The sequence below is a fragment of the Rhodofomes roseus genome (genome assembly GCF_022264815.1).
Source record: "Rhodofomes roseus strain CIRM-BRFM 1785 chromosome Unknown C8Q71scaffold_14, whole genome shotgun sequence".
Classification (NCBI taxonomy): domain Eukaryota; kingdom Fungi; phylum Basidiomycota; class Agaricomycetes; order Polyporales; family Fomitopsidaceae; genus Rhodofomes; species Rhodofomes roseus.
In genome coordinates, this window is record NW_025952970.1 from 108650 (window position 1) to 136641 (window position 27992).

The 27992-nt window shown below is 57.1% G+C and overlaps 10 protein-coding genes across 10 annotated transcripts; 6 read left to right on the forward strand and 4 right to left on the reverse strand.

Annotated features, from left to right (window-relative positions):
• Positions 1–2017: 2017 nt before the first annotated feature.
• Positions 2018–4789, forward strand: C8Q71DRAFT_710982 (catalase-like protein; the record flags this gene model as incomplete). Its single annotated transcript, XM_047920779.1, has 20 exons — positions 2018–2258; positions 2314–2406; positions 2474–2534; positions 2594–2609; positions 2663–2687; positions 2743–2815; positions 2874–2914; positions 2968–3020; positions 3081–3121; positions 3176–3298; positions 3353–3413; positions 3473–3512; positions 3573–3711; positions 3767–3832; positions 3895–4001; positions 4051–4085; positions 4137–4170; positions 4223–4353; positions 4415–4518; positions 4582–4789. The coding sequence occupies 20 exons, from the start codon at positions 2018–2020 to the stop codon at positions 4787–4789; spliced, it is 1692 nt and encodes a 563-aa protein (XP_047777244.1).
• A 786-nt stretch (positions 4790–5575) lies between these two features.
• Positions 5576–7020, forward strand: C8Q71DRAFT_123269 (ferritin-like domain-containing protein). Its single transcript, XM_047916405.1, has 5 exons — positions 5576–5829; positions 5889–6108; positions 6162–6282; positions 6335–6455; positions 6516–7020. The coding sequence occupies exons 1-5, from the start codon at positions 5751–5753 to the stop codon at positions 6866–6868; spliced, it is 894 nt and encodes a 297-aa protein (XP_047777245.1). The 5' UTR covers positions 5576–5750; the 3' UTR covers positions 6869–7020.
• Positions 7021–8454: 1434 nt separating this feature from the next.
• On the forward strand, positions 8455–10137 carry C8Q71DRAFT_908627 (uncharacterized protein). Its single transcript, XM_047929002.1, has 2 exons — positions 8455–8558; positions 8610–10137. Exon 2 carries the CDS (start codon positions 8631–8633, stop codon positions 10026–10028), a length of 1398 nt encoding a protein of 465 aa, XP_047777246.1. The 5' UTR covers positions 8455–8558; positions 8610–8630; the 3' UTR covers positions 10029–10137.
• Positions 10138–10437: 300 nt separating this feature from the next.
• C8Q71DRAFT_123328 (peptidase A4 family-domain-containing protein) lies at positions 10438–11614 on the reverse strand. The gene is made up of 3 exons (XM_047916409.1): positions 11209–11614; positions 10967–11144; positions 10438–10908 (listed from the first exon to the last, which is right to left on the reverse strand). The coding sequence occupies exons 1-3, from the start codon at positions 11413–11415 to the stop codon at positions 10511–10513; spliced, it is 783 nt and encodes a 260-aa protein (XP_047777247.1). The 5' UTR covers positions 11416–11614; the 3' UTR covers positions 10438–10510.
• Positions 11574–12274, reverse strand: C8Q71DRAFT_123312 (uncharacterized protein). The gene is made up of 4 exons (XM_047916408.1): positions 12085–12274; positions 11864–12010; positions 11762–11813; positions 11574–11704 (listed from the first exon to the last, which is right to left on the reverse strand). Exons 1-3 carry the CDS (start codon positions 12189–12191, stop codon positions 11789–11791), a joined length of 279 nt encoding a protein of 92 aa, XP_047777248.1. The 5' UTR covers positions 12192–12274; the 3' UTR covers positions 11574–11704; positions 11762–11788.
• A 678-nt stretch (positions 12275–12952) lies between these two features.
• C8Q71DRAFT_123291 (uncharacterized protein) lies at positions 12953–14728 on the reverse strand. Its single transcript, XM_047916406.1, has 4 exons — positions 14167–14728; positions 13716–14112; positions 13193–13664; positions 12953–13138 (listed from the first exon to the last, which is right to left on the reverse strand). Exons 1-3 carry the CDS (start codon positions 14572–14574, stop codon positions 13204–13206), a joined length of 1266 nt encoding a protein of 421 aa, XP_047777249.1. The 5' UTR covers positions 14575–14728; the 3' UTR covers positions 12953–13138; positions 13193–13203.
• A 90-nt stretch (positions 14729–14818) lies between these two features.
• C8Q71DRAFT_123451 (uncharacterized protein) lies at positions 14819–16761 on the forward strand. Its single transcript, XM_047916411.1, has 3 exons — positions 14819–14888; positions 14947–15931; positions 15984–16761. Exons 2-3 carry the CDS (start codon positions 14953–14955, stop codon positions 16526–16528), a joined length of 1524 nt encoding a protein of 507 aa, XP_047777250.1. The 5' UTR covers positions 14819–14888; positions 14947–14952; the 3' UTR covers positions 16529–16761.
• A 233-nt stretch (positions 16762–16994) lies between these two features.
• On the reverse strand, positions 16995–19446 carry C8Q71DRAFT_859131 (P-loop containing nucleoside triphosphate hydrolase protein; the record flags this gene model as incomplete). The annotated part of the gene is made up of 8 exons (XM_047927591.1): positions 16995–17370; positions 17426–17490; positions 17551–17906; positions 17957–18187; positions 18251–18278; positions 18331–18888; positions 18942–19245; positions 19298–19446. 8 exons carry the CDS (start codon positions 19444–19446, stop codon positions 16995–16997), a joined length of 2067 nt encoding a protein of 688 aa, XP_047777251.1.
• A 2359-nt stretch (positions 19447–21805) lies between these two features.
• Positions 21806–26523, forward strand: C8Q71DRAFT_837507 (fungal-specific transcription factor domain-containing protein). The gene is made up of 10 exons (XM_047926467.1): positions 21806–22332; positions 22909–23224; positions 23273–23833; positions 23889–23963; positions 24027–24036; positions 24090–24290; positions 24352–24567; positions 24625–24830; positions 24884–25015; positions 25069–26523. Exons 1-10 carry the CDS (start codon positions 22121–22123, stop codon positions 26278–26280), a joined length of 3141 nt encoding a protein of 1046 aa, XP_047777252.1. The 5' UTR covers positions 21806–22120; the 3' UTR covers positions 26281–26523.
• Positions 26524–26614: 91 nt separating this feature from the next.
• Positions 26615–27988, forward strand: C8Q71DRAFT_908633 (ribonuclease-III-like-domain-containing protein). The gene is made up of 4 exons (XM_047929003.1): positions 26615–26822; positions 26871–27134; positions 27182–27456; positions 27507–27988. The coding sequence occupies exons 1-4, from the start codon at positions 26753–26755 to the stop codon at positions 27678–27680; spliced, it is 783 nt and encodes a 260-aa protein (XP_047777253.1). The 5' UTR covers positions 26615–26752; the 3' UTR covers positions 27681–27988.
• Positions 27989–27992: the final 4 nt, after the last annotated feature.

The following is a 27992-nucleotide window of genomic DNA, read 5'->3' on the forward strand; positions in this document are numbered from 1 at the left end:
CTTGCGGGGCACAGCGGCCTGCGTACAAGACCTTGACGGCGATCTGGACGATACTACCTACGCACACCCATGCCCGCGCGGGCTTCGAGACACACTCCGACCTGCGCCCATCTCGGACCCGCAGCGGACCCTCTCCTTTACGCCGCAAGCACACGCCGGCGTAAGCCCGTGTCCTCTGCTCGCCGCCCGTCATGTCATGGCCCGCCGTGATGCATCACTGGGCCCGCGCTCGGCAGAGTCCTCAGACGAGCGAGCTCGCAGACCCGGGACGAACTGCAGCGAGCTATCTCCAGTCAGCAACGTCGACTCCGAAGACACGATCGACAACCCTCACCTGCACGCGCCGTCAAACAAACAGCCACCGCATGGCACGTCCTCGCGGCTAGCCCACCTTCGAGGCACGGTTAGTACTCTTTAATACGACTCGTTCAGAAACGAGACTCACCGATGCTCTGCTCCGTTCTCAGCCCTCGTATTTTTGCTCGCGTCCCATCGCCCGTGCGCGATGTCCACGGAAGCGAGCGTGCCGCTGTGCTGGCACCTGTACCCCAGGTGCGGGTGTGGGTGCGCCGTTGTTCTGCGAGATGCATAGTTTCATGCCAGGGTGCCTCGGGTGCGCCATTGATAGGAAGACCGGCCGCAATCGCAAACTGGATTCGTCTCGAATATTGCATTCGTCGCACAAGAGCGCAGTTGCGGGGGAAGCTGCGGTACTCCTTCCGCTCGACAATGATCACCTCGTGAACGGCGGTCAAGGATGGACGAGCCGAACGCGCATATCAGACGAGCAGTGCGGAACGCGTTGGCCGGACGATGCGAGTGCGACGCGCCACAGTACAGCGTGATACGAGAGCGCACAAATGTCTCCTTCCATGCCATGCGTCCCCACAAGCTCAGCGAATACATTACTCGCCTCCGGGCCCGTTGTTCCTCGGAGCTCAGAAGGTGAAGATCACCATCCACCGACAGAACACCCTCAACCTACACGTCGGCAGATGCATTTCGCATGCAGGAGCACGTCCCTCAGACCACGCATCGCGTCCAGTGCTCGCGACGAGATGAGTGGTGCTGCGGCACTGACGTCCTCCGTTTCCATTCGTCGGGCAGCGACGGATCGCGGCGAGCTGGGAACTACGAATCCGGTCGATGGCGATTGTAAGGAGGAGGGCCGAGCGTTGTCACAGCCAAGGCATAGCCGTGGGCGTATGTCGCTCGAATCGACAGTGCCGACGACACGCATCGGGGCGTCTTTCGTGGGCATGCAGGTCTGGTCTCGTAGTCGCCTTGCCGGTTTCAAACTGCTGCTGACAGACATCCACATCAACCTAGCGCCAGGCCCGTTCCGAAAAGCTGTTTTTATCGGTCTCGGACCAGAGTGCACGGTAGTCTAACCCACTGCGTCCGTTTCCTCGGAGCCTGAGGATGGTGCATACAATTCAAGGCAACTCCCTAGTAGCCTTCGTTGCGATTGTGGACTCGGCGGAGGCCACCGGTCTCAGCCGGTATCGCATACTTAACTTTCTGTATCGTAAGGAAGCTGCTAAGCGGCGCCTGCAGTCCATCGACCTGGGCCTGTTGCTATAGCGGGCTCTGAGGATGTTTCATTGGGTTTGTAACATCGTCAGGAAGATCATCTCATATTGAGATGCCGTCGCTGTCAAGACGTTTTGCAAGATCGTATCCGTCGACGGCGTCTTACATCCTGGCCGTCGGACCGGGTATGTGTCCAATCGTTTTCCATATGGATCGGCGGTACGTTACTGAGATTGATCTCAAGTGTCTCGTATGGCCGAGCCACCGGCTAGTTCGGAAACGGTTGGCACAGGGTCCAAATCCCAAGTTGTGCGGCCACAACCTCCGCAGCACGTTGCCTTGTAGCAGCCGAAGCGGTTCGGACTCTAGGTGTAGATTGGAACGCTTCTGTCATGAAACGTCAATATAAAACGGACTGTCTGTCAACGACCCAGCACCGTCCCCTCTAGTGAGCTTCATCCAACGCCTGTACCGTCTCCTCGATATGCGGTTCCTCACGACCGCGGTCGCTGCCAGTATCACTGCGCACGCCTTCCTCGGGGCCCTATCGCAGGAGGAGGTCACCTCTCCTGCCCCAGGAGCCCAGCCGTTCAGCTACGACCTCAACACTGGTCTCGTCGCGCAGTTGCAGGTATCCGGAGAGTCCGCGCCCCAGCTCGAGTACACGACTGAGAATGGCGCGCCGTATACGAACCCGTATGATGCCTGGAAGATTGGTTCGAATGGTATGCAGCGGCGAATATGCCCTATTGTGGCCCGGGTGCTCACAATGCCTTGCAGGGCCTCTGCTCTTGGAGGACTACCACCTGACCGAGCTCTTCGGCTCGTTTGATCGCGAGCGCATCCCTGAACGCGTCGTTCATGCCAAGGGCGGTACGTATAGTACCCGAACCACTGATTCATCATGATGTTGTAGCTGATTCTTGCGCTTCTCCCTTAGCGGGTGCACATGGGTACTTCGAAGTGACCAATGCATCCTTCTGCAAGCAGTATACGATGATGTACGAGTACTATCCTCACATCAAGTGTGGTCCACATCACTGATCCTTGTTTGGCACAGGGATATGCTCAGTGAGGTGATACGCGCACCTCGTCACACCCGATCCGCTCTGCTGATGCCTCTTTCTAGGATGGTCTGAAGACGCCCGTAACCGGTACGTCGTTGCGTGTCCGCTCGACGGAGAAGCTGACGATCGCGTGTTCCTGCAGTCCGCATCAGCACCGTCGGCGGGGAGACGGGGTCTGCGGATGAGGCCCGTGATCCTCGTGGATTTGCGGTCAAGTGAGTGAACGCCTGGAGAGCGGGTCAGTGCTTCAAGTTGGTGCTAAACATGGATCAGGTTCCGCACTCGCAAGGGTATCCTCGACATCGTGATGAACAGTATGTTCCACGCTGAGTCTCATGGTATCACATTGATGATTGGTGCATCACAGACACGCCGGTGTTCTTCATTCGTGACCCATCCAAGTTCCCGTACTTCATTCACGTATGTCCGCCATTCGTGTGCCTACGACGAGTGACCTTGACGTCGACATGCCGGCCACAGACGCAGAAGCGTAACCCGCAAACGAATTTGAAGGACAAAGAGTACGTTCACTGGTACATGTGGACGTAACGGCACTGACTCTCGGTGTTACGCAGCATGTTCTGGGACTTCCTCAGCGCTAACCCGGAATCATTGTATCAAGCGATGATCCTGTTCTCCGACCGCGGTACGCCCTACGGGCTCCGACACATGGATGCTTGGACTGGTCATACCTACCGGTACGGCGAACCGCGGCAAGGAGTGTCACACCTATTGATGCACAATTACCACAGATGGATTCAGACTGACGGTTCATTCCACTACGTGAAGCTACACTTTGAGACCATGCAGGGGGTCAGTGGGGGGCCTACCAACATATTTGAGATATCACTGACCTACTTGTCGTTGAGTAGGTCAAGAACTTCACCAACGCAGAGGCCACCGTTATCCAAGGTAAGTACGGCTGCGGCTTTGTGTTCCAAGCATTTTTTGACATAATGGGGCTGTACGAAGGGACGAATCCGGACTTTGCGACTCAAGATCTGTACGAAGCAATTTCAAACGGGTCTTACCCGGGATGGACGGTGTACGCACAAGTCATGGCTCCGGAGCAGGCCGAAAACTACACCTACAACGTCCTCGATCTCACCAAGTGAGTAGTACGTCGGGCCCTGACAAACGCTCCCGATTCTTACCTTCCTCCGAAGGGACTGGGACGAAACCGTTCCCAAGGTCGAGATCGGGAAGATGTATCTGACCCAGAACCCGACGAAGTAAGCCGCAGTTGAAGGTGCATGCTGTGATCGGCGGGAGCGGCGCTGATCGTTGTGGTCAGCTATTTCGCGGAGGTCGAACAGGCCGCGTTCTCACCGTCCCACATTGTGGACGGATGGGCTCCTTCTGCTGACCCGATGCTGCAGGCGCGCCTGTTCGCCTACTCCGGTATGTACGCAGAGATGTTGAGAAACGCTCATGCTGACAGTCGATGCAGATACCCAGCGATACCGACTGGGTGTCAACCACATAGTGGGTCAAGCTCGCATCATACCGTAACATTGAAAGCTCAGTTTGCATCAGCAAATCCCCGTCAATGCTCCTACTGTCCCCGTTGGTGAGTTGAGGCCACAGCGTGCACGAGAAATGGTCTCACTCCGATGCTTCAGCCAACTGGGAACGTGGCGGACATATGAACATCAATGGCAACCAAGGTAACAGGCCCAACTACATGTCCACGATGAGCCGCCTTGGTCTCTACAATCGAACCTACACTCTCGATTCCCACCAGCAGTGGACAGTGCGTACTCGCTTCAAGTTCCCCCGTTTGTCTCGGTCTATCTCACGCTGGGTATTTGCAGGGCGGTGCTGTGCAGTCGCTTTCCATGGTCACGGAGATCGACTTCTCCTGGCCGCGGATCTTCTGGAACACCATGTCTGATCAGGACCAGCAGAACTTGATTAGGTGAATCTTCCCGCAGGACTGCCGGCGTTCTCACAGCTGCTGAGGACGTTCCCACCCATCTAGCAACGTGGTTGGCCATCTCGGCGAAGTGGTGAGCCAGGAGGTCCGGGAGCGACAGGTTGCTCTATTCAACCATGTCAATGCCACACTGGGTCAGGCCATCGCGGCAGGTGTCGGCGTCACAAGCATTCAAAGCTTGAACTTCACGTATGGGGAGACGTGGCTCAACCACACTGTTTATAGCACGGACAGCACGCTGGACTTCGTCTAGAGCCGAAGCTTAGCTCCGGGGACTCGGGGCTTCGGGACAATTCATGGACTTGGATGTTCTGCGATGTCTTATTAGTATCTATCCGAGTGATTGGCGTCGATGTCTTCGCATTGGGTTTTGATTCCATGCATCTATTCGCGGGCGAAGACTCTAAGTGATTTGGGTTTTATGATGCGATTGACTCGTGAATATGTCACGATGACGATTAGGCTGAATGTAGAGTTCGACGGTGAGTAGATTCAGGATCTGAGATCATCAGCCTCCTGGCGCTACCGTATGATCCTGTGGCTGCCCTCGCGAGATCGACGCGAACGTACATAGCTACTTGCGACACCCACGTGTACCCATGTCACTCATTGATGCTGTCTTACACCTCAGTTGTGGTTTGGCGGCAAGGCCCGGTTTGTGAGCGTGACAGCAGCCCTGCTCATCGACGCAGGGAACACGCCGTTCGAGGTCGCTCGCCTGCACAGCGGCCGCCTGGATTGACGGTGCTGTGCGTCAGGGATGACGCGACGAGGCGCAGACTACGCTCGGGTGCGTCATGGCGGCGGTCGATCGGTGTGGGTGACGCCGCCGATCAGCCTCTGTGCGGCTGTGCATACTGCTGAGCAGCTCATCCGCACACATTAATAGCATTCGCCGCACGGCTGCGCATACCCCGCGTCGCAGAATGGCGGAACTCCATACGACACAGCGACGCCACGACGCGGCGGGCCACATCCCGCGACATGGCGGCCCGCGTTCGCCAGCCGCCGCGTCTTCGAGCCTGCCTCGCCAGCTGTCACAGCGGAGCGTCCGCCGCACTTCGTGCCAGACAGCCGCCGCCGCCCGCACCCACGTATAAAAGGCGGGCAGGACGGCGGGCATCCCCTGTCGGTTCACCGTCTGACACCACATCCCTACTACCCTGCCGCTCCTTACCGCTTCCCCTCCCCCCTCCCCACATTCCTTTACGACCATGTTCACGAAGACCTTCGCCGCCCTCATCGCCGCCGCCGTCGTCCTCGGGGCCCCCACCCCAGGCCCCGCGCCCGACCGTAAGTACCCGCTTCGCTCGGGCAACCAACTCACTCACCGTGTCCGTGTGCGCCCGCAGAGACGAACATCCTCCAGTTCGCGCTCTCGCTCGAGCACCTCGAGAGCGCGTTCTACTCGGGCGCGCTCGCGCAGTACGACGCGCAGGCGTTCGCCGACGCGGGCTTCCCCGACTGGGTCCGCGGCCGCTACGAGCAGATCATGCTGCACGAGCAGACCCACGTTGCGACCCTCCAGAAGGCCCTCGGCGACCAGGCGCCCCAGCCCTGCCAGTACACCTTGTGAGTCGCCCATCTACCTTGATCACGGGCGGGAGGCTGACAGACACTGTCAGCCCATACACGGATCCGCGCTCGTTCGTCGCGACGTCGTTCGCCATCGAGGGCGTCGGCGCCGCGGCGTACCTAGGTGCCGCCCAGTTCATCGACGACAAGGCTACGCTCGGTGTGGCAGCGGTGCGTACGGCTCCCTGATCTTGTTGGGCGAGTAGCTGACGACGGCATGTAGTCTATCCTCACGATTGAGGAACGCCAGGTTGCATGGATGTCGTCTGCCGTCCTCAAGCAGCAACCCTGGGATGGACCCTTCGAGACGCCGCTCACGCCAACCGGTGCCTACTCTCTCGCCGGTAAGTGGATTTTCGAAGCCATATATGCGCCCAAGACTGACCTGCCTCTCTCAACCACAGCACAATTCATCACCTCCTGCCCGTCCTCGAACCCGCCGCTGCCCGTGACACTTCTCCCCGCGTTGAGCATCTCCACCTCAACCCCGTGGCCAGGCTCGACGATCCAGCTGACGTTCGACAACCCGAGCGGCGCCGATGCGGGGTACCTGATGTGGCTGAGTGGCCTCGAGGCGGTCTTCACGTCGATCGACGGCAACAAGCAGGCGACGGTGCCAGACAACCTGCAGGGGACGGTGTACGTCGGCGTGGTGTCGAGCGAGCAGACGCCGGTGGACGACGCGAGCATGGTGACGGGCTTGGCGATCGTGCAGATGCCGTTTGACTCGATGGCGAGTGACGTGGATAACGAGTAGTGCTAGAAGATCATTAGCTAGTACATCCGGGCCAATCGTAGTGACTTTCGGGCTCTTTCGCGGTTTGGAAATGGAGGGTTTAAGCATGCCTTGTTAGCTTGAGTGCGAGTAGGAGATCTCGAGGCCGTGACGCTCGGCCAACGCGACCTGGGTCAAGACCTTCGCTCTGCTGGTGTGGACACTGATGCGGGTGCCGATCTCAACTCCAGGAAGGGAATTGTGAACCTGACCGCTCACCGTTCCTCCGCTGGGTCCGTCTCTCGTATCGCCATGGATCCCCATCTGTTCTCGGCGCCTTCGTGCACTGAACCGAGGGCGAGCTGAGCGCGGGGGACGTGAGCATATGTACTGCGAAGGCTGGCAGTGGAAGTGACTGGCAAACGGTACGTTCACTTCCTGTGCATAAGATGTGCCCTAGGCCTGCCTTCTGCGATGCCGCGACATGAGAGATCCGGGCAAACAGAAACAGGACCGCATGCTTACATACCGTCGCGTTCCGAGCCACTACTAGTAGACCGTTTGGCGGAGGTCAGGCAGCGCCGGTGATGTTATTGGTATTAGTATTCGCTGTCTGGGTCTGGGTCTGGGTCCGGGTCGGGCGTGTGTCTGTCGGTGTTGGCGGAGAGGCTGCTGCCAGTGAGTTAGTCGTGTCGCGGTGCCGGGGTGTTTGGGATGGTGGAGTACGACTAGTGTTGTGTTCGCGATCGAGTTCAGGGTTTCAAGTTGGATGAGGGGGATTGTGCGGGTCGTGGCGTGGCGTGTCGGTGTGTGTCTGGCGTGCATGATGGAAGCCTTGCTACTGGTCAGGGTACCGGGTGAGTCGCCGTGGATCTAAATTATGGTGCCTTGCAAGAGGAGGCTGCGGTCGCACAGACGTGGGTCGGAGGGATGTATGATATCATTGTATGAGCGGCTCAGCCATGGGCTCCGAGCTCGCGATTGGCGCGTGGTGCCCGACGGAACGCTGTTCAGCCTTGTTCAGTACCTACCGACTAGTCAGGGCGACGGCCCATGGTCACGCGTACGGACATCACAACTTGTCTTGCCCATCGCAGTCGCATCATGTCTAACATGCGCACAGGGTCATCCTGGTGGACTCGGACGCCGACCGCCTACACCGAAGGATCGCGGAGATGAGCGACCGCATCCGCGACCTCGAAGACGGGCTCTCACTCGAGAGGGGGGGGGGTAGCTTTGTCCGAGTCGGGCGTGGCTATGGGATGAGCCTGAGATTGGCCCGGTTTCGCCAGTTGGAGGTTGGCGAGCTAGCTAGTAAGTAGTGTCACGGTGTAAATCGATCCTGGTACGTACTGCGCACTGCGAGATGGTGTCCTCGGTAGAGACTGTTGTACCCGTTCCGCGCCTCAGAGCATGTCGTACTGAGCAAGTGTATGGTTCTGATGACTGGGCAAGTATAAATGTGTATGTCGCGGTGATTTGGATGAACCCTCTGAGCATGAGTCTTTGTTTAGGCTACTGTAACGACGCCGTCGTGGTGTCAGGAGGAGGAGGGGGTCCACTTAGGTATTGGCACGTGCACGACGCGTCTGTGGCTTGCAGCTGGCACCGCGACGGCGCCGTGGCCCGTCGTCGCCACTCTCGTTCGAGCGCGATATCTTTCCGTGTCTCCATTCTCGTCTATCTGGCCAAGACGGCACATCTCTGAACGATCTCTGAACGAGGGGAGAAGGTATGTTTGTGCCCTCTTCGATGCTGATTCCAGCTGACACTGGCATGCTAGCGACTGAATGTCAGTGGCGCGATGGACAACTCGTCTCCCAGTGCTGCCCAGGGGCCTCGCATTACCATCAATGATCTTCCACTTGACGTCCTCCTTGTTATTCTCCGCGACGCATATGCATTCAGACAAGCAACGTATGGCCACTCATGGGACCCATCTTCGCGACACTGGCAGGACGACCGAGACCCCCACCATCCCTCCGCAGAGTGTCTAGCCTCTGTCTGTCCCGAGTGGCGAGCGGCCATGTCTGTTGTCTCTGTCTTCTGGACAAAAGTGATCATTTGGCTGGGGACATGGGATCCTACTCCGCTTTCGAGGATTCGCCAATATCTCGCCTGGTCGCGAGCGCAACCCCTTGACATCTACGTTTTGCGGAGACGGGAGCAAACAATGGAGGATCGTACAGAGAGGGCACGGATCCACGCTATCATGGAGCTTTTGCTGCCGCATATGAGCCGGTGGGCGATCTTACACTTGCATCTCCTGCATTCCAGCTCGCTGCCGCTCCCGGGTGTCGACCTCGTCGGGCATGCGAAGGGCCTCCGGCATTTGACACTCCAGTCTATTCGTGATGATCCTGTGGATGATACAGACTCAACCACGCCGACTGCAGGGGATTTCGACACTCCCGTGCTCCACAAACTCAGAATGTGCGGTGCCCGCTTCCGCGAATCGTACATGAAGCGTTTTCTCGGTCGACGTATCTCGCCCGTGCTATACAGCGTCAACCTCACCAACTATGCCTCGCACCATGCGCCCTTCCCCCTCGTCGACCTCGTCGCGTTCCTCCTGACCTGTGGAAATCTGAAGAACGGCGAGTTGACCTTGGATAACCTCCATCTGGATATCTCCTACTCAGGTCCACCCCTCATCGCGGGCCCTGGGTACGAATGGGTCGACGAGCTACAATTTGCGAACATGTCCGCCGACGTTATAGCGGAGTACCACCGCCTCTGCAATGCCGATGTCGCTAGAAAAGTGTTTTACACGCGGTGCACTCTACCTCGCGGGCGCTCGAAACCACGCTTCTTGGCAGACTCATACAGCATCGTCCTGTACGAAATCGAGGACCCAGACACGCTCATCTATCTCTACAGGGGCGCATCAGCCTCTGATGTGGAGATTTACAGCTGCGGGGGCTTGAACCGCGAGGTGCTCCAAGAACTTGCGAGACCATCCTACCACCACGGTGTAGTCGACTGGCCGCTCCAGCACCTCGAAACTCTCTGGATTCGCTATTGCAAGAACGTCTGCAGTGCCGATATCAGGGCATTCGTCCAGGCGCGCTTCGAGGCTCACGCGGCAACGCAGGGTGCTGTGGATTTGATCAGCGAACTGCGTGTGGCCGGTTGTGGCCGTTTAGCTCGGGATGACAAGAAATGGCTTAACAAGAACGTAGACTTGGTGGAGTGGAGCTAGTCAGGAAGTAGACCACGACCATGATCCGGGTTTCAAGTACAAGGTTCTGTATAATAACCGTATTCTGGACCTGCATTCGGAATGTACACAACTAAGTGACTGTCCTTGGATAGTGGTCGGCGCGTGGCAGCGTGACTCTACTTACTGAGAGCCTTCAAACAAGGAGTGCGATGACTCGCACTCGCTATTGAGCTGTACATGCCGGACGCATCAAGTATTGCCTGTGGGCCCATCGGCGAACGGGACGTCGGCGAAGCAGCCATTTAACATCATCCATCATCATGAGAATTGGCAGCGGGATGGAGTCCGGTGGATGACCACATGTTATCGCTGCTGAACACAATCAAATTCGCCCGCTGGATACAGCCATACAACCCGTCTTTGCATTCAACACACATACAAGCCCTTCTAGGTACAACTACAACGTACAACCGTCTATAATTGCGACCAATGGTAAGGGCTTGGCGAAGTATCGTCTGAGTTCAGACGTATTTGACAGTGACACTGTTGGAGGAGGTAGAAACGGAAGTGAGGGTCTTTCCGTTCTGCTGGATGTCGATGATCGTCGCGCCCGAGGGGCCGGTGGAGCCAGAGCCGGTCGAGGCAGACGCGCCCGAGAAGGTGACCGTGCCAAAGTTCGCAAAGGGCACGAGCGAGCTGCCCTCCTCGTAGTCCTCGACGATCCACTCCGCGTTCTCCTCGCAGAGCGCGCTCGACGACGTGATCGACTTGGAGACCGTCTTCCCCGTGCTCACGTTCTCGATCACGGCCTTGCCGGCCGTGGTCGAGGACGCGGTGACGGTCAGCTTGACGGTGTCGCCCGCGCTGAAGCTGATGCCGGAGAAGTCGTACGCGTAGTCCGGGTACCACTCGTACCATGCTGTGCGCGATGGGTCAGCTTAGATACTTTGTAGGGCCTGGTGCAGAAAGATGCGTACCATCGTACGAGACACTGCCGCCGTCGATCGTGAAGTCGACGCCGGTCTGGAGGATGGCGTTGCCGCAGGTGTCGCCATCGATGCCGACCCAAGCGGAGGCAGAGTAGCTGCCCGAGCCGCCGGAGGGGGCTGAGGGCTTGGGCACGGTGAAGGTACCGGTGACGGACTTGAAGGTGCCCTACGATGCGCATCACAACGAGGTCAATACGGTTTCAAACAGCGAGAAGTACAGCACAACGTACGGAGCTCTTTTCCCACACGGCGCCGGCCCAGTTCGAGCTGTACGAGACTTGCGAGACGTTGCTGAGCTCCGGCTGCTCGACGACCATGGGGCGTGACTGGTGCGCTCCCTCAGCGCGGCGGGCCAGGCGCTCCGCGAGGCGGCCCTTGGGGGCAGCTACGGCAGCGGTGGCGAGGAGGACGAAGCTGAAGAAGCTGGTGGCGATCATCTTCACGCAGGATGCAGGTCAGGAGCAAGGATGCGTCGACTCGAGAGAGTTGTCAAGTCCGAGGGCAACCTGGCGAACGTAGGTCCTCCCGCCGTGGTTTTATACCTGATGCATCGCAGTGCACCGGCCGCTCGACGCTATTCGTCGTCGGTTCGCCATAAGCTTCAGCCTTGGCAACGAACTGGTGCAAAGGTACGCAGAAGCATGTTGCCGCGCGACGTGCTCTGGTCGAGGCAGAAGACCACTGATGGGTGGGAGCACAGGGAATCCCTACAACGACCGATAGGACCTAGAGCATGGTCACACACGCGTTGCACGTTGATAGAAGCATGGGATGGCCGCGCACCACGCATCCAGGAGAAAGGATAAACAACTAGACAACAGCTTCCTCCCAGGATCTACGGAACTTGTCATTGATGTGCGCAGAAGTCGAGATCAACCCACTCACATGTTCGCGCGACGCACGAGGAGCGGGACCGAGGCATCACGCCCATTGTCCATCGCCTCATGTTGTTGTGAACCATTGTGTAGGCGTCGAAAGCTGTCCGTGCTGTACAGCAACGACATCCCCACCATCACCGACGTCGATCGCGTGCTGCGGTGTTATAGTCAAGAACTGCAGGGTGAACCATTTTGTCTGCAGTCAAATTCGACGCCAATCACACTTGCCATCGACATTTGGACACGGGAATAGAATGAGAACCGGCAGCAGCAGCGATAACAAGCAACAGAGCTGATGGAGTCCGGGCCCGCATGCAACCCATGCATATGAGCATATGGTCTCCGACCGATAAGACTGATCCCACCACCCGCCTCGAACAGCATGATCGAACGAGTGAACGGCAGCACAACGTGCAACTGTGAATTGTTCCATGCTTCAACCAGGAACGTCCCGACCCGGCTTGCTCTTCATAGATGCTTGCAGTCACATCCTACCAGATTCCTACCTTAATCGGGACGCTATAGTCATGCAAACCTCGCACGATCCCCGGCTGAGTTCCCCGCCGAGCAGGTACTGGCTTGCTCGACTGTTCCATAGCATTCCGGGAGCCTTCCCATGGCAGTCGTCCATGCCGTACAGCCAGTAAGCAGTCACGAGGAGGGGAATGTCTTGGTCGCAAGGACGGGCGCCGCGAACGGGCCGATGACGAATGCAGCAGGGTACCACCGATGTTCTTCGCAAACGACAGCGCGGCAGGCGTTCTTGCGTAGCCGAAAGCGTCCGCCGATGTAGGTGCCAGTTTGGCCTCTGCGCGGCTGTCGAAGTCATCGAGGTGCTCCAGGGTGCTCCACCGCTGCGCAAGCGAGGGAAGGAGAACGCGCCTCGAGGGATCGAAGACGAACCTCTGCGCTAGGGACCAATCAAGGCAGCGTGTGGACCGGCGGCAAGGGTAGCTTGCGGATCGTCGATTGGTGATTCGAGCATTTGGTCCATTACCAAGGGGATTGCCATATGGCTATCTACGGCGAGGGACTTCATCTGATTAGCAAGACTCGAGGTGTGCTCCAGTTCCACAAGGCTAGTAGCCCACCTGAACGTCAACCTATCGTGGCGCACGCCGCGCAAGAGACAGGTTTTGAAGCTTCGAGAGCGGTGAAGGGTCGACGTGAGCGAGACAAAAAGGATGGACCAAACATGTACAACCAGAACGATGACATTATGCCGGGACTGCACGGCATCGGCGCCTTAAAGTAGCATTACACAAGTCTATCATAGGACACCCTACAGCATAAATCAGGAGGTCGTCGGACAGGGTGATGAAGACCGACAACGCACCTGCAAACCCGTCACCACTTGATCTCCGTCTGCGGCTCTTTATCCGAACAGATGCTCAGCTCCCAGTCGCTGATGCGCTTCGCCCATCGATACATCTTCACGCCGCCATAGCCACCCCTCGGTCCCCGCATCTCCCGCAACATGTCGTCGAACACCTCCGGGTCGTGGATGTATACGTCGATGGAGCGCTGCCTGTCGTAGACCATGATGCTCGACGGCGTGCCGCCAAGCGATGCCTGGAGCTTCACAAGGAAGAGGCGGCTGCCGTGCGGGTTCGGTTGGAGCACAGAGGAGTCCAGCTGGCGAGGCGTGTTCATCGCATTGGTCGCTCGCGAGCTGTGCTTGTTCAATGGCACTGCGTACATGCCCTCCATGCCTGGCAAGACGGTCGTAAAGCGCGCGGAACGCCAGGTCCCGCCATTCAAGGATCGGCATACGCGCTTGTGGTGAGACCAATCGGCCTTTTGGCAGTCTGCAAAAAAGTATGAAATGGGTGATGCGTATGTAGCGAGGACTAACACACCGCTTCCGCAGTAGGCGACCGACTGGCATTGCGAGCAGCGACTTGTCGTCTTCCGCCCGCACAGAACACAGCCCGGGTCGTTGTTGAGCTTGCCCACGTCCTCGAAGCTGAGCGGGCCGAGCGGGAGCAGGAACGACACTTTGAAGTTCTTCTCCGAAGACTCCTTCTTCGGTACATAGGTACTCGTCAGCAGCTTAGCGTTGATCGCCAGGAGTCTCAGTAGGAGCTTCTGCTCGAGAGGAGTGCACTTGATGTTGACCAAGTATCCCGGAGAGCCATTCTTGTCTCGCATTTGATTGAGCCATTGCAACCCCTCCATCACATTCGCCCGAGTAACAGACTGGTAGAGCAAGACAATGACCGGCGTATCCTTATCGAGCTCGAGGACAGACAGCAGCTGTGGGCCTGATCTGTGAATGCTGACCGACCGACAAGCGATTGGGGTACGTACTCTTATGTTGATCGCGCACTGCTCCGATTCCGGGTCCTGCAATACCATCCACTTGTGTTCCTCGTCCCACCACTTCGCGATGCCCATGAGGGTCTGTCGGGCATCGAGTATAGGGTTCTTGTAAAGCTCCGTCTCCCTTCCTTGGAGCTTGGCCTGGTAGTTCTGTTGTGCCTCCTGTAAATTGCCCCGCCTCACGCCTTCGTACACAGAGTGGGCCGACGGCCATGCTGACAGAGTAGCTGGATCCAGGGGAGAATTCGCCAACACGTTTGAAATGTATTGTGCACCGTTCAGGGCTTGTCTCAGTCGCTTCTGCAGGGCTTCGTCTGGCAACTTCGTAGCGGGAGGCAGCTGTACACCCATCCCAGCCAGAATGGTCAGAGTCTCCTGACGAGTCAGAGAATCCATAGCAGCCGTAGCCAGTGGAACTGTTCGAAGTCGTATTGTTGTAGTTGCCGGTGGCTCCCGGAGATGAGTCGAGTCGTGAAACTGGATATTCGCCAGTGGCTACGGTCAACGCGAGAGCAAGACGTGAAAGTGGCGTTCTACAGCTGGGAGGAGGGGACCGGCGAATATTCACGCGGGAACGCGGGAACGCGGGAACGTGACCACTGCTGGCGTCGAGCGCTTGACGCGCCCTGGCCGCGCCTCTCTTCCTCAACTCTTCCTCCCGCCATTTTCCTGCCTCCAGCGGTAGCTTGGTGGTAGCTCACACAACATCTGTGAGTTTGTCCTTTCGGCACCGCAGTAAAATTGAAACATCTCTGACTATCTCATCAGACTCCTATGCCCGAGTCCCCGCGGCCGCAGACGCATAGTACAGTGGTGCGCGGCGATCACTGGCCATGGGACGCCAATGACGAGCACCTCGACGTCGACGTCGTGGATAACGATCATGATGTCGAAACAACTCGACGCAATCCCTTGCCGCCAGAACTTTCTAGCCGCATTCCACTCGAGGTCGTTGAGTGCATCATCGACTATATGGGCCATCCGACGTTATTCGCTGCCGCACTGGTCTGCCGAGCATGGCATCACCGAGCCTTGCGAAACCTTTATTCCAGCGTCGAAATCGCGACGCGCGGAAACTATGAGTCGTTGCTGGAGCAGTTCCGCACATCGCCTCGTGTCAAGCAAAGGCTCGCGCGAGCACACAAACTGGTCATCGGCTCCTACCGGTCAAAGGAGGAAGACAGCCATTTTCTGGCTACCCTGCCCCTCACCCTCGCTCACGCACTTCCCGCTCTGCGGATACTCAGTATCAATGGGTTGTTGCATCCCGCCATGCACCTGACATTCTATCGTGCCCTCCACCACCTCAAGCACATCGTTTCGCTGAGTTTGTCTCTTGTCACGCTGAGCAACACTATCGAGCTACAACGGGTTGTCTGTGCATTCCCTCACTTAGAGAATCTTGCGTTGGAGGATGTGACCTTCCGGCGACCCCACTCAGCCGGCGACCAAGCGCGGTCTTCAGCACTCGCTCTTTCCAGGAGGAATGCTGACATCAAGCTCAAATCGCTCAGCTTCACAATTATGAGCTATGAAGTTCAAGAAGACCCGATGGATCTTGAAACTATTATCGATTGGCTTCTACGCTCGGCCGTTTGCGCCTCGCTCCAGGAACTGACTCTGGACCTTATGCACTTTTCGCCTGATATGATTGATGATCGTGAACGTGACGAGAATATCAATCGACTCTTGGAAGAGAGTGGGTCGGCTCTGGTGTCTTTTCACGTTCACGAGCAACATTGCTATAAACATGGTCAGACATCGCCATCTCGTGAAGCCGGTCATCTGCTGACGTTGTGACATAGTCTATCATCACACCGCGACCGGTCTCAACTTCGTTCACAACACTAGCTTGCGGCATTTGACATTGTCACTGTTCGTCATTGCCGACAAACTAGAAGAGGGCTGGCCGGCAACGGCCGCTGAGCTACAGGCCACCTTCGCTATGCTCCGAAGCGACCAGCTCGAGTGCATCATCCTCGAGTTCAGTATCTTTGTTTCGGCATGGGGAGAGCCTGACATTCTCAGGCTGGAGGAGCTCACCACATCGGAAGAGAAGCTCGTCTCGTCCCAATCGAGTGCCCTGCATACCATCATGGTCCAGTCATGCTTCGATGCTCTGGAGGAGGTCGACATCAGAATAAACGTTGTGGTCGATGTCTCGATACAGAGCAAGGAGTGGGCGGACGGCATCGCCAAATCGGTCGTTCTTGTCTTCCCGCAATTGTTCGCGCCATGGCACGACCGTGGGGTAATCAGAATCTCCCACGTTCTCAGCATGCCCCCTTCAGACCTTTGGCCATGGCAGGACGCCGCCATACCAGATCTACCAGACACAAGCACACTGTGAACGCCGTGTGTCTCCCGCCCCTACATCCACTCAAAATCACTGACATCGCGACGTTGACAAGTGGACACATGCTATTTTCTACAAATCCTTCGACACTCATCTTCAGGACTCGGAGGAGGATCCTACTGCGCCGTAGAGCTTGGGCTCACATTGCAGACGCAGACGCAGTACTGCAGCTGGCACTAGTGCTGGGGTCCGGCTACCCGGGGTCGACCCGTCTCTGGATCTCCACCACCCCCTTACCTACGTATGAACGCAACCACCTTGCTCTCAAAGTGATCCGCACGCCCTTAGCCGACCTACGTGTATGTGATGGAATGTAGTATGCTATCGACGAAATTGAACGTTACTGCGTCCCGGGGGGACAACATAGCGCGTTGTTCCCATCAATTAGAATGCATCTGTCTGCTTGGGTCTGGCCAGAACGGACAATGGATGTTCAATTGAGGGGACTGATACTACGCAGCTACAAGTCCTCACTCTGGGACACAGCCCTGAACTCGATGTCAAACTCCTCCATCGTATCAATGGTCTCCGAAAGATGGCGATACCCAAGCTTCTCTCCGCGGCTCTTAGCGAGCGACATCGCTGTCTTGGTGGCGTTCTTGATCTGACGTCCGTTGACGTCCCGACCGACGAGACTGTCTAGCTCATCCGCTGTGAGGTTGCCCACTGCGTCGACTTTCCGGAGGAAGGCCTGCCATATCTCCAGCTTGGCTTCCTTGCTCAACTCTTGGAACCGCAGAGCGACGTGGATACGGGAGAGGAATGCTGGGTCGAAGACCTTGACCCTGTTCGTAGTGAGGAACAGGATGCCGCGATAATACTCGATGTGCCGCAAACTAACAGATCGCGCAAATCAACAATAGGTCAGTCGAGGATATGAAGATCGCTCACAAGACTGCAACCATGGCGTTGCGTGAGAGGTAGTTGACCGAGCGCTGCTCCAAGAACACATCGGCCTATGTTCGCGACATCAACATGGCTGGGATCGACACCAGTGAAGCACTGAACGAGCTTACCTCGTCTATCAGGACAATCGCCCTCCAGTGCGCAGCCAAGCTGAACACATCCTTCAAGCTGTCATCGACAACGTTCGCTTTGTCTCCAAGGTCCCCGCCCCCAATCGTGTACAACGGCCTCCTAAGATGCTCGCTGGTGGCCTCCGCGGACATCGTCTTCCCGACTCCGGGAGGGCCAAAAAGGCTGATGACGAGACCTTGACCTTTCCCCTTGACGAAGTCATCGAAATTGAGGTTGGAGTTATGTGCCTCGACGAGCGATCGCAGAAGGTCCCTCCGGTTGCCCGGGAGGACGAGGTTCGTGAACGGCTCATCGGACCATTCGATGGGGTGGACGTTCTCGACGTTGAACTTGACTAATGTCCACTAGTGAGCAAGGAAATTTCCAAGTGATGAGCGTACTTACGCCATAGTTTATCAGAAAGGCTGAACCCGTACAGGACAGGTGAAGCAAGGATGAGTTCGTCGTCTGCCAGTATCTGGTCCTGCGGATCAGTGATCGCCTTATCGCAGGGCACGTCGACCTTGGTGTCGACTTCTGAATGAGCGATCTCGGATCCTTCTGGATCGACCGAAGACTCCTTCGGGCCTTTGACTTTGGGCATCGTGTAATCTGTGTTGTGGCGCACGAAGGCACCTGGGACAAAGACAATCTCGCTTCAGTTCATCATAATGGCAGCACCGACTGCGAAGTTGTCACCTCTATCGATCATAATCCTAGAGTCGATCTTGGTGGAAACATCCATCACTACATTCGTACCCGACTCCTAAGCAGCTCACCTCGTATACGTTGGACTGGCGGACGGCGGTGCCTTGGTATTGCACATGGTGCACGCCATTGAGCTTGACCCATTTGCGCGCGCGAGCGAGGAGCTTCCCCCTCAGGCCTGCCTCATCGCTGTGATATTTCATGGGATAGATAGGTAGTGTATTGATCTTCACGACTCCGTTGAAATGCCGAATGTGCCAACTAGCGTAGACTCTGCCGAACTCGATCCCAGACTTAGCAGCGTCAATGCCTTCGCAGTGCAGTGTGTAGTCGTCATCGTAGCCCTTGAGCTGCACCGCGATAGGCTCCTCCGTCGCGTCGTCTGCGCAGACCAACAACGTGTCGGGGATCAGGATGGCATAGAGGAGATCGAATGTTATCTCTTTCTGCGCTACGAGCGCAGCGATACGGCTGATTGTGGCTCCGTGGTCTTCGCGCAGATACTTCAGGAGAGCATCGAGGCTAGCGAGCACATCGTCATCGTCGATGGAGCGATTCACGCTGTACTGCAGCTTCTGACGATACTCCGTGAGCTGCGGGAAAGACCGAATCAAAATATTGATCGGGAGCTGCCAACGCCGCCGTGTCAGTAAGAATGACAGAGGATGCGAACAGATGCTACCTCGACGGGTTCGATCGTCCAGGAAAGCCCAGGGACCTCCCCTATGACGCTGTTGCACGCTGATTGTAAGTACGGACTCTTGATCGTCACGAATACCTTCGGCTCGTCTCTCGGCTCAGAGTGCCTGAGGAACTTGCGCACTACGACGAAACAGAAAGACTGCCAGATGTCGGTGCCTTCCGATGTCTTGCCACCGGGCAAGACTTGCGGCGTAGACTTGATCTTTGTGTCCTTGTATGCCCACACGCCACTCTTCTGGTTGAAGACATGGTCTACCCGCTTCACACGCACAGTTGGCGCGGGTCTCGGAGGACGATATAAGTCATGGTATGTACCGGAGCCACTTCACGACATACCTTGGACTTGCATCTGCGCACGACTTGACTTCCGCATCGCCTCCGAGTCCAGAGAAGTCAATATTTCCTTTCTTCTCACCGCACCAAAATGACCATCTGCGTTCGTTCCCTCCTTTCTCGGCCTTGCCTATCTTGAGTCCCAGTACCATCGTAGTCAGCTACTGTTCGCCTTCGCGCGGCGGTTATACACGGGAAACTTGTTCGTTGTTGCTGCGGGTTCGGCGAACGCAGATGAGGGAATCGCGCTCTGAGTCTGAGTAGATAAGCTTTGAAGCGAACCCTAATATCCTCATAATAGCCAGTCCCCGTGCGGCAGCCGAGGGCATCTGACATCAATTGCGTGGACGGAGATGGATAACACCGGGGCTTGATCATGTCCTCGTTCTTCGCGATAGCCAGAAGATCCGTGATCGTCCCCTCAGTGTGAGCATAGACGGTGCTTCTTGTCGACAAGCTAAGATTTTCTGGGAAGAGATGTGCATGAATATAAAATAAAGAAGACGCATGGATGAGACGTTGAGTACTCTACGCACCGTCCAACGCACTGCTATTGCTGCCAGGAGGCACTCCGGCTGGTTCTACCCAGATTCTACCGCAACTCAATTGGTAGTGGTATGCTTCGACCAGATACCACCCCAATTCTGGCAAATATTGCCATTGATCCCAGTGACATTCGGCCGCTGCAGGTTTATACATACCGTGCTCCTTAGCGTCATTGGCGCACATGATTCGACATCCCAGTTGAAGTGCGCATGCATCAGAGCACAGCATTTCGCAAGGGCCAGCGTGCGGCGAGTGCAGGACACAACGCGTTTACATGACAAATTGCAGGTGTCATGTATGTCATGGAGGAATTGTTCCACGCATAACACTGAACTTCAGTTATGACGAATGATGAACTGGGTGTATGCGGGCGTCCAGATATCACTGAGTACTGACCACTTAGACAAGCGATACTCACGGCCTGGTTCCGCGCGACTCAGATGATCTATGCAAGCTTCACCGTGTCCGGCTGAACATTAGCTGAGCGATTGTGCTCTACTAACGTTTGCACGTTGCCAGATATTGGCTGTTGACATCTCGCGAGACATAAGCACAAGCGGTGAAAGTCGAGCTCCAAGAGCAAAATAGCATGGTCGTCGAGTATTGGAGCGACGGTTAGACCAGAAGGGTACAACGATACCCAGTCGTATACTCTACGGTACACAGATAGTAAGTATGTTGCTGAGCTCAGAAGCGACAACAGAGCTTACCTGGACTGGTCACCACACGCTACTGTTGTACTTTGGTCAGACGAGTGGCTATATGCGTATGAATGATACGGATGAGAAAGAGTACCCTTTCGCACGACTGTGATGTCTGATTGTTGACTGACGATCCATTCGTTGACTCCATCATTTCAGATTTCAGATCATTTGGAACTTTACCTAACTCAACTCGTCATGCTTTCTGCGGTACGATGTGCCATGCGAACGTGTGGGACTTGAGCTCGCGCATGTCTATAGAGTTCGTTGCGGGACAACCACCAAGCGTATGGCTCCTGTTATTCAACCATCAGGTCTAGGGCCCCAAGGATCCGCAGAGTCTGACCTTCGACCGTCTGATTGCGGATTCAACGGCATGTATGCGCGAGGTTACTTGCATGTTTGATGTCAGGTCGATGATGAGGGCTTTGTGCGCGAATGTTCCTAGCTCAAGCCACGCATGCGGACCCTGAGGCCTGTATTCTGGACCTTCCAGCGAAGATTCGCAAGCACCTCGGGGCCATGCACCATTAATGATAGTCGTAGGATAGTCATGATACCCACTTGAGACTAGTCGTCGCGTGGCTGCAACAAATGACCACTGTCGCCGCACGACGACTCGGGCTATCCCCGTATGTCGTCATGAAGGTCTGTAGCATTGTCACTCCCCATCGCGCCTGCGCTATGTCGACGGCGAACACCGAGCCACTGGCAAACACCGCGGTCCCGCCGCTGTCAACGCCCGCTGTCTTGCCTCGGTTCCGCGGAGCTGTTGGGCAGCCAGGACACTCACCGTCAGTGGCGGAAGCAAACACGCTCCTGACACGTGCAAGGCTTTTTTACGACTTTGTCAACGTTGCGCTGTATTGGCTCTGAAGAGGGAAACGCCACAGACGAATACGGGCTGCCGCAGTCTGTCAGAGACCACTCACGCTGTCAGGCCAACTCCCGGCCGTGATCAACCCTGCGCTCTTGGACAAATGAGAGAGCACGGCGTATCCGTCCGCAACCTTGCTCGCAATGAATCGCCACATGCGACGGGGTGAGAACACGATGCTGAAGGCGGAAAGGAGTTATGGGTCTCCGTTTTGGAATCGCTCGCCTGGTCGATTCAGAGCTCAGTCAGTCAATTTGTTCGAAGGCGATCCATGTGCACCCGTACCTCAGCCTGTTCTGCGAGGTGTCCCGGGCGGCCAAGACACAGCAACGACGAGAGCAGGAAGAGCGGGGATAGTACGTAACCCGGGACGTGGAGGACCCGTGGTGGGAAGAGGAGAGATATATTCCAAATATATTCGCAGGTGATGGCCGCGGAAGCAGATGGCGGAGACCACCTGGCGGCACTGCCCAAAGCGGCGAACGTGAATATTTGAATGGCCAGCGTGACGGACGTGTCTCGATAAGAACGTCCACGGCCGACCAAACGCAATGAATCGTCTGCTCGCCGTCGTAGACCCCTGCTGACTGGCCGCCACCACGCCCAACAGCCGGCTCCGACACCGCCATCGCCGTCGCCGCCGCCCGCCGTCCCGCGACCGCGACCCGTCTTGCGCTGTTTGAACACCGTACATCCCCCGCCATGCCCAACGCCGTTCGCGCCCGCGACGACAAGGAGCGCATCGCACGGGCCCAAGAGCAGGAGTTCAAGCGCGCAAGAGGTGCCATATCTTGCGCAGAATGCCGCCGCCTCAAGCTCAAGTGCGACAAGACCGTCCCCTGCTCGTCCTGCAAGCGGAGAGGTTGCTCTTCCATCTGTCCCAATGGAAGCCTTACTACTGGTCAGGGTACCAGGTGAGTCGCCGTGCATTCTGTTGGCTTGCAGGAGGAGAATGCGGTCGCACAGACATGGGCCGGAGCGATGTATGAGCGGCTCAGCCATGGGCTCGCGATTGGTGCGGGTCGCCCGACGGAACGTTGTTCAGCGCTCAGCGCTCAGCCCTTGTTCAGTCCCCTACCGACTGTCAGGGCGACGGCCCGTGGTAACGAATATAACAACTTGGCTTTCCCAACGCAGTCGCAGCATCCTGCAGCTGTCTATCATAGACATGGGTCGGAGCGATGTATGAGCGGTTCAACCAATGTCGTCTTGGAAATCATTGTGTCTTTTGAGAGCCTGCTGTGATACAGAAGGCGAACATCGCCGTATCCCTGCTGGGGCGGCTGCGGGACTGGCGCTGACGGCAGCTGCTGCACAAACGAATTCCACGTCTCCTACAGACTATAATGTGCAACCATGACCGGCTGCTGCTGATGCGGCGGCATCGACGGATGCGGATGCTGGCGCATCTGGGTCATGCTGCTGCTCCGGCTGAGATACAGCTTGTCCTTTCCAACGCAGTCGCATCCTGTCTAACATGCGCATACTAGGTTTATACTGGCGGACACCGACCGCCTACACCGAAAGATCGCGGAGATGAGCGACCGCATCCGTGAACTCGAAGACGGGCTCTCACTCTGCCAGTCGTCGATCTCGCGCGACCCGCACCCGCTGCTCTCGCACGATCGACTCAAAATCAAGTCCGGCCTGGAGCTGCATTCCGCCGCGAACGCGAGGTTCGGCGACGCGCTGGGAGAGGAGGACGATGAGGAAGCAGAAGAGAGCAAGTACATCGACTCGTTCGGGACGCTCGCCGTGCGCGACGACGGCGCAGCGACGTTCTACGGCCGGTCCGCCGGCTCGGAGGTGTGTCGCGACTACTTGGAGCTGCACGGCCACTGACTATATGCGCAGAGCCTCCTTCTGGACGAGGGGCCTACGCCTCCCACGGCGCCGATGCGCCCGCCTAGCAAGGGTCCGATGCTGCCCTCATCCCTGGCACGGCTCACGATGTCGTTCCCCGCGGCGCCGTCGGACATCCCCGCAGAGGACCTGCAGGAGTTAATCGAGAGCTACCTGCCGCCGTGGCCGCGGGCAGGGCAGCTGTGCGATTTGTACCTCGAGCAGGCGCCGTGGTTTTTTGGCGCGGTGACGCGGCGGCAACTCCTAGAGGAGATCCTCCCGCTGTTCTACGACGAGGCCGCCGAGAGCGGTGCGTTGAGCAATACCGCGGCGGCGTTCGCGCTGGAGAGGCAGGGCGGCGGGTCGAGCGGGTCGTCGCACGACCTGGCGTTGCTATTCGTGATCTTCTGCTTTGGCGCGCTGACGGACGCCGACCTGCCGGCAGCACCGAACAATCCGGAGGCGGAACGGTATATCCAGCTTACGAGGGCTGCGTTGAATCTCGAGCCAGTGCTGGACCGGCCGCCCAGCGTTGTCACGGTGCAGACGTTGAGTCTAATGGGCATCTATCAGGTAGGCGCATATGCCGAATCTGTGAAGAACGAAGGCTGACTTTCCGGTGGCATAGGGCCTGGTTGCGGATGAGAATAGCATCGAAAGCACTTGGGCACTTATGGGTCTGAGCTCAAAGCTCGCGCAGAGTGTAAGTACCACAAGACGTCATTAGGACCTTTGTGTGCTGATTTCTGATTTACCTCTCTTTTAGATCGGCCTTCGTGAGTTTGTCCTCTATCTGACCCACCGAATCGCACTCATGGTAAGGCTGTAGATCGTGATTGTGCGCGCTGGAAGCTATCGCCAGCAGAAGTGCAGAAGCGACGCGCGCTGTTCTGGGAGCTGTTCATCACAGACTGTTGGCAAGCTCTAGCCACTGGTCGTCTGCCCACGTTCGCGCTTTCCTTCGTCGACACAGAACTCCCTGCGGACCCCGACGAGACACTGGCAGACGACGGTACGCCCCAGCCATCTTGTGAGTGTTTCACGATACACCCAGAGTGCAGTAAACTCATCGTCGCGTTCGCGGTGCAAAGTCTCGGCGTGGAAAGCGCGCTGGGGCAAGGAATGTTTGTCGGAAGTGGTTCAGGGCACGGGCACCCCACGTGCACCGAAATACACAGTCATCCTTGAACTTGATCGTAAATTGAGAGACATGCCCTTGCCAAAATATGCCACTGGCCCGCCACCGGAAGGCAAGGGTCTCGCGGAAACCATGAGCCACTATATGCCCATCAACTACCTCCATCTAAGTGAGTCACTGTTCGTGTATGTCCGCCAAGTCTGAGTAATTAACTAGTGCCTCGTAGCAATGCTCTACGTGCATAGATGTTTCTTCGCACAAGCACTGAGCGACCACCCGACGGACCCGCTTCGGAGTCCGTACTCACCCTCGTTCCTCGCCGGGTATCGGAGCGCGTGTATCTTGCTGAGCTCACTGCGCGAACAGTTCAACCTGTTCCCGATACAGATAGCAAGGTTCTGGGTACTGTGGACACATGCATTCTCTGCTACTGTGAGTGCTTAAGTGGCGTGGCTGTCGACGCAGAACCTGATGCCGCACGACAGGTGATGCTAGCGTCTGTCGTCACGCATGGAGGCACGACGAAGACGGCTCAGGCTGCGCTGGGAGAGTTGCGACTTGCGTATGACTTGTTTGAGAATGCTGCGAAGTACGGCGGGCGTGCCGTCAAGTTCTTGGTATGTGTAACGCCCTGTATGTCCTGCGGGTCCGTTCATGTCACACATTGCAGCCTGTTGTCCGGCGTTTGCACGATAAAGCATACGCGACCTACACGCAGGGCATCCCGCCTGCCCGTGACATCTTCACACCCCGCGTGGACGCTAAGCAGCATGACGAGCTTCAGATCTTCAGTGGACGAACGCGGACTGTCGCGACAAAATCGCATACTCAGCGTGCACGCTCTGTCTCAAAACGTCGGCCAGGCGCCTCCAGTAGTACGCCGAGCTCGAGTTCCGGACCCATCTCACCGGATTCAATGACATCCCCTGGCTCGGGAGCGGGATCAGGCCGCTCGTCGGAGAGTCCACAGGCAGCGTCCGTAGAGATGTTCCCGGCCCTCGAGAGCTACGGTGGCGAGGTGCACCCGATGCTTGTGGACGAGATGCGTGGGTTCCAAGGAGCGCTGGACAACCAGATTCGGGACGTGAATGCGTACTACATGAGTAAGCAGGAGGCAGCCCGGTTGGAGGAGCAGGCACGGTTCGGCGGTGTACAGCAAACAGGGCCCTATCACACTCCGCCGGACTACCCAAGTCCGCCGCAGCAGCTCGACCACTCGCAGGCCTTCGCAAACTCGCATGGGTATGAGGGCGCCGAGTGTCACGGGGACCAACACGGGTACTCTCAATGGTATCCTTCGCCGCCGCAAGGGCACGGGCAGGCTGGCGAACCGTCAACATCCCAGTATACTGGGCGTACCTCTCACTTGGTGCCGGTTGATCCGCAACATGCAGCCCTTCCTCAGGCTCACTCGCAGTCGTTCCCGCCGTACCCGATGTTCGATACCAGCCTCCATGCCGATGCGCAAGGGCATTACCAGAATCCCCCCGTGTCCGCTGCCCCGGCGATGCATGGTCAGGGATACCACGCCAACATGCCGCCCCCACCCCCGCCACCTGCTACGCGTTCGCAACTCTGGCAAGTCCCTCCAGGACACATCGAACATAAGCATCTGTACTCGCCGACGACGCCTGTCGACTACCCTCACCCAGCTCAACCTGCGCCTTCGTACGGCCATGTGCCGACGCCCAGTCTCAGCCGGAACAGTAGCATGACCCAGATGCGCCAGCATCCGCATCCGTCGATGCCGCCGCACCAGCAGCAGCCGGTCATGGCTGCGCATTATAGTCTGCAGGAGACGTGGAATTCGTTCATGCAGCACCAGCTGCCGGCAGCGCCCGTCCCGCAGCCGCCCCCGCAGGGATACGGCGGTCCATCGTGAGGCTCCCTTGTTTCCTGCTAATCGTGTGTTCCGTGCTTTGGACATCTGTGTATGATCTCGTTGCTATTCGTCGTGCTATCAGAATGTTTGCATTTCTGCTGTGACTCGGAATGTACTACTTAGTTGGTCAATTTATGTTTGTCGATATGCGCATGCGCTCTCCGTGTATTCGCAGCTTGTCAGGCCGCTGCAATTCCCGCCACGACAGAGGGGTTGTGTACAGTGTCAAGACGAGGAACGGACTGGTAGGAGACTTGGACGAGTCCGTGAGTCCGTGGACCATGATCTGAGTTTGCTGGTGAAAGGCGCCGGCCTTCGATCCATCACGTGGCAACACAGAGCTCTTGCACTCGTCCGGAAAGAGCCTCTCGAGTTCAGTATCCTTCGAGTTGCGCTCGCTGCGTCCTATTTCCGTCTTCTTCTGTGACCTCGCTGTGTGAGGTGGTCAACAAGATCTGGTCGGAGGTCAAACATGTCGAGAAATGTAGGACGTATGCTGGCCGTTCCGAGAAAGGCCTCGATACCGTGTCGACCAGCTGCAGGTGAGTAGTATCATGCTCGGTCGACCAGCTCATCTCATCGTCAAGCAGTATCGAGACCAAGACAGCAATGGAGGTCGCTGTCTGCAATGGCGCAGGCGCAACCAACTTCCTCACACGACTCTGCGCCAGCTCAGTTTTTTGGGCTCCGAACTGCATCAACTCGACGTCAGGACCGGATAGCCAGCCCCGAGGAATACCTCGATTCGCTCTTCGAACCTTTGAAGTTCCCAGCAGAACTTGCCGACCGAGCGCTCACACATGCAAGTCACCCGGACGCAAAGATTAGGCACAATGCACGGCTATCCTTCATGGGTGAGTCGCTCCCCTTCCTCGTCGGCCCAATACTCACTGCCTCTCAGGGAGACGAGTCATGCAGTTCTACTTGTTTGCGCTGCTGGATTCATCACCATCGGTCCGGCAAGACCACGATTTTGAGCACATAGCTGAGCGCACGCTCAACACCTACATCCTGGGAGAACATGTCGCGCCCGCCTGGTCACTGGGCGAGGCACTCAAGTGGAATCCCCCGACTACCTCGATGGACACGAGCGGAGCTTCCTTGAGGGGTGTTGGACTGTACAAGGTACTTGGCGGTGCCGTGGAGGCGATTGTCGGAGGCGTGAACCATCAATTCGTGCGTGGCTATCCCGTATATGGGTTATTACCTATTGAATCCTTCTCCAGGGTGGCGTCGTATCTCAGCGACTCTTCCATACGCGCGTCCTGCCCCATCTGCTCTTGCACGGGAAACCGCAGGGCCTGAGCGACGCATTCCATGAACACGCTATGGCGATTTGCGAGCAGTTTGGGGGACCCAACGGTGATCTAACAGGCGTCGGTGCGAGGGTTGCGCAATAAGTACAGTACTTAGTGCTATCTAATGTCGTCAGTTGGCTCGGGGCATTTGCCGGTTTCCATACTAGAGTTCGTGCTACTGCAGATATGTCCCTCGGCGGCCCTGAGTAGGTTCAGCTACGTCCCTGGCCGCCTGGCCCTCCTCGCCTCCCATCCTTTCTCCCCGATGCGAATGACGAGCTCACGCAGACTGGTTCTCATTTTTGCCTTCACGACTGTGACATGGATGTGACGGTACGCGACAGGGACACAGTTCCAAATACTACTATTTCAAATAGTGCATGCGCTTTTTACCCTGCCGGTCTAGTAAATTGG

Coding starts and splice junctions, on each gene's coding strand:
- C8Q71DRAFT_123269 (XM_047916405.1), top strand. CDS start 5,751: ATGTTCACGAAGACCTTCGCCGCCCTCATCGCCGCCGCCGTCGTCCTC. Junction 6,109..6,161: donor CAGCCCTGCCAGTACACCTT/GTGAGTCGCCCA, acceptor AGACACTGTCAG/CCCATACACGGATCCGCGCT. Junction 6,283..6,334: donor CTACGCTCGGTGTGGCAGCG/GTGCGTACGGCT, acceptor GACGGCATGTAG/TCTATCCTCACGATTGAGGA.
- C8Q71DRAFT_908627 (XM_047929002.1), top strand. CDS start 8,631: ATGGACAACTCGTCTCCCAGTGCTGCCCAGGGGCCTCGCATTACCATC.
- C8Q71DRAFT_123328 (XM_047916409.1), bottom strand. CDS start 11,415: ATGATCGCCACCAGCTTCTTCAGCTTCGTCCTCCTCGCCACCGCTGCC. Junction 11,145..11,208: donor CCGTGTGGGAAAAGAGCTCC/GTACGTTGTGCT, acceptor TGCGCATCGTAG/GGCACCTTCAAGTCCGTCAC. Junction 10,909..10,966: donor CGGCAGTGTCTCGTACGATG/GTACGCATCTTT, acceptor CATCGCGCACAG/CATGGTACGAGTGGTACCCG.
- C8Q71DRAFT_123312 (XM_047916408.1), bottom strand. CDS start 12,191: ATGCTCATATGCATGGGTTGCATGCGGGCCCGGACTCCATCAGCTCTG. Junction 12,011..12,084: donor CCCGTGTCCAAATGTCGATG/GCAAGTGTGATT, acceptor ATAACACCGCAG/CACGCGATCGACGTCGGTGA. Junction 11,814..11,863: donor CTCGTGCGTCGCGCGAACAT/GTGAGTGGGTTG, acceptor CAAGTTCCGTAG/ATCCTGGGAGGAAGCTGTTG.
- C8Q71DRAFT_123291 (XM_047916406.1), bottom strand. CDS start 14,574: ATGGATTCTCTGACTCGTCAGGAGACTCTGACCATTCTGGCTGGGATG. Junction 14,113..14,166: donor AGTGCGCGATCAACATAAGA/GTACGTACCCCA, acceptor TCAGGCCCACAG/CTGCTGTCTGTCCTCGAGCT. Junction 13,665..13,715: donor GGTCGCCTACTGCGGAAGCG/GTGTGTTAGTCC, acceptor ACTTTTTTGCAG/ACTGCCAAAAGGCCGATTGG.
- C8Q71DRAFT_123451 (XM_047916411.1), top strand. CDS start 14,953: ATGCCCGAGTCCCCGCGGCCGCAGACGCATAGTACAGTGGTGCGCGGC. Junction 15,932..15,983: donor GCAACATTGCTATAAACATG/GTCAGACATCGC, acceptor GTTGTGACATAG/TCTATCATCACACCGCGACC.
- C8Q71DRAFT_837507 (XM_047926467.1), top strand. CDS start 22,121: ATGCCCAACGCCGTTCGCGCCCGCGACGACAAGGAGCGCATCGCACGG. Junction 24,291..24,351: donor CGGTACGCCCCAGCCATCTT/GTGAGTGTTTCA, acceptor CGCGGTGCAAAG/TCTCGGCGTGGAAAGCGCGC. Junction 24,568..24,624: donor CATCAACTACCTCCATCTAA/GTGAGTCACTGT, acceptor AGTGCCTCGTAG/CAATGCTCTACGTGCATAGA.
- C8Q71DRAFT_908633 (XM_047929003.1), top strand. CDS start 26,753: ATGTCGAGAAATGTAGGACGTATGCTGGCCGTTCCGAGAAAGGCCTCG. Junction 26,823..26,870: donor ACCGTGTCGACCAGCTGCAG/GTGAGTAGTATC, acceptor ATCGTCAAGCAG/TATCGAGACCAAGACAGCAA. Junction 27,135..27,181: donor TGCACGGCTATCCTTCATGG/GTGAGTCGCTCC, acceptor ACTGCCTCTCAG/GGAGACGAGTCATGCAGTTC.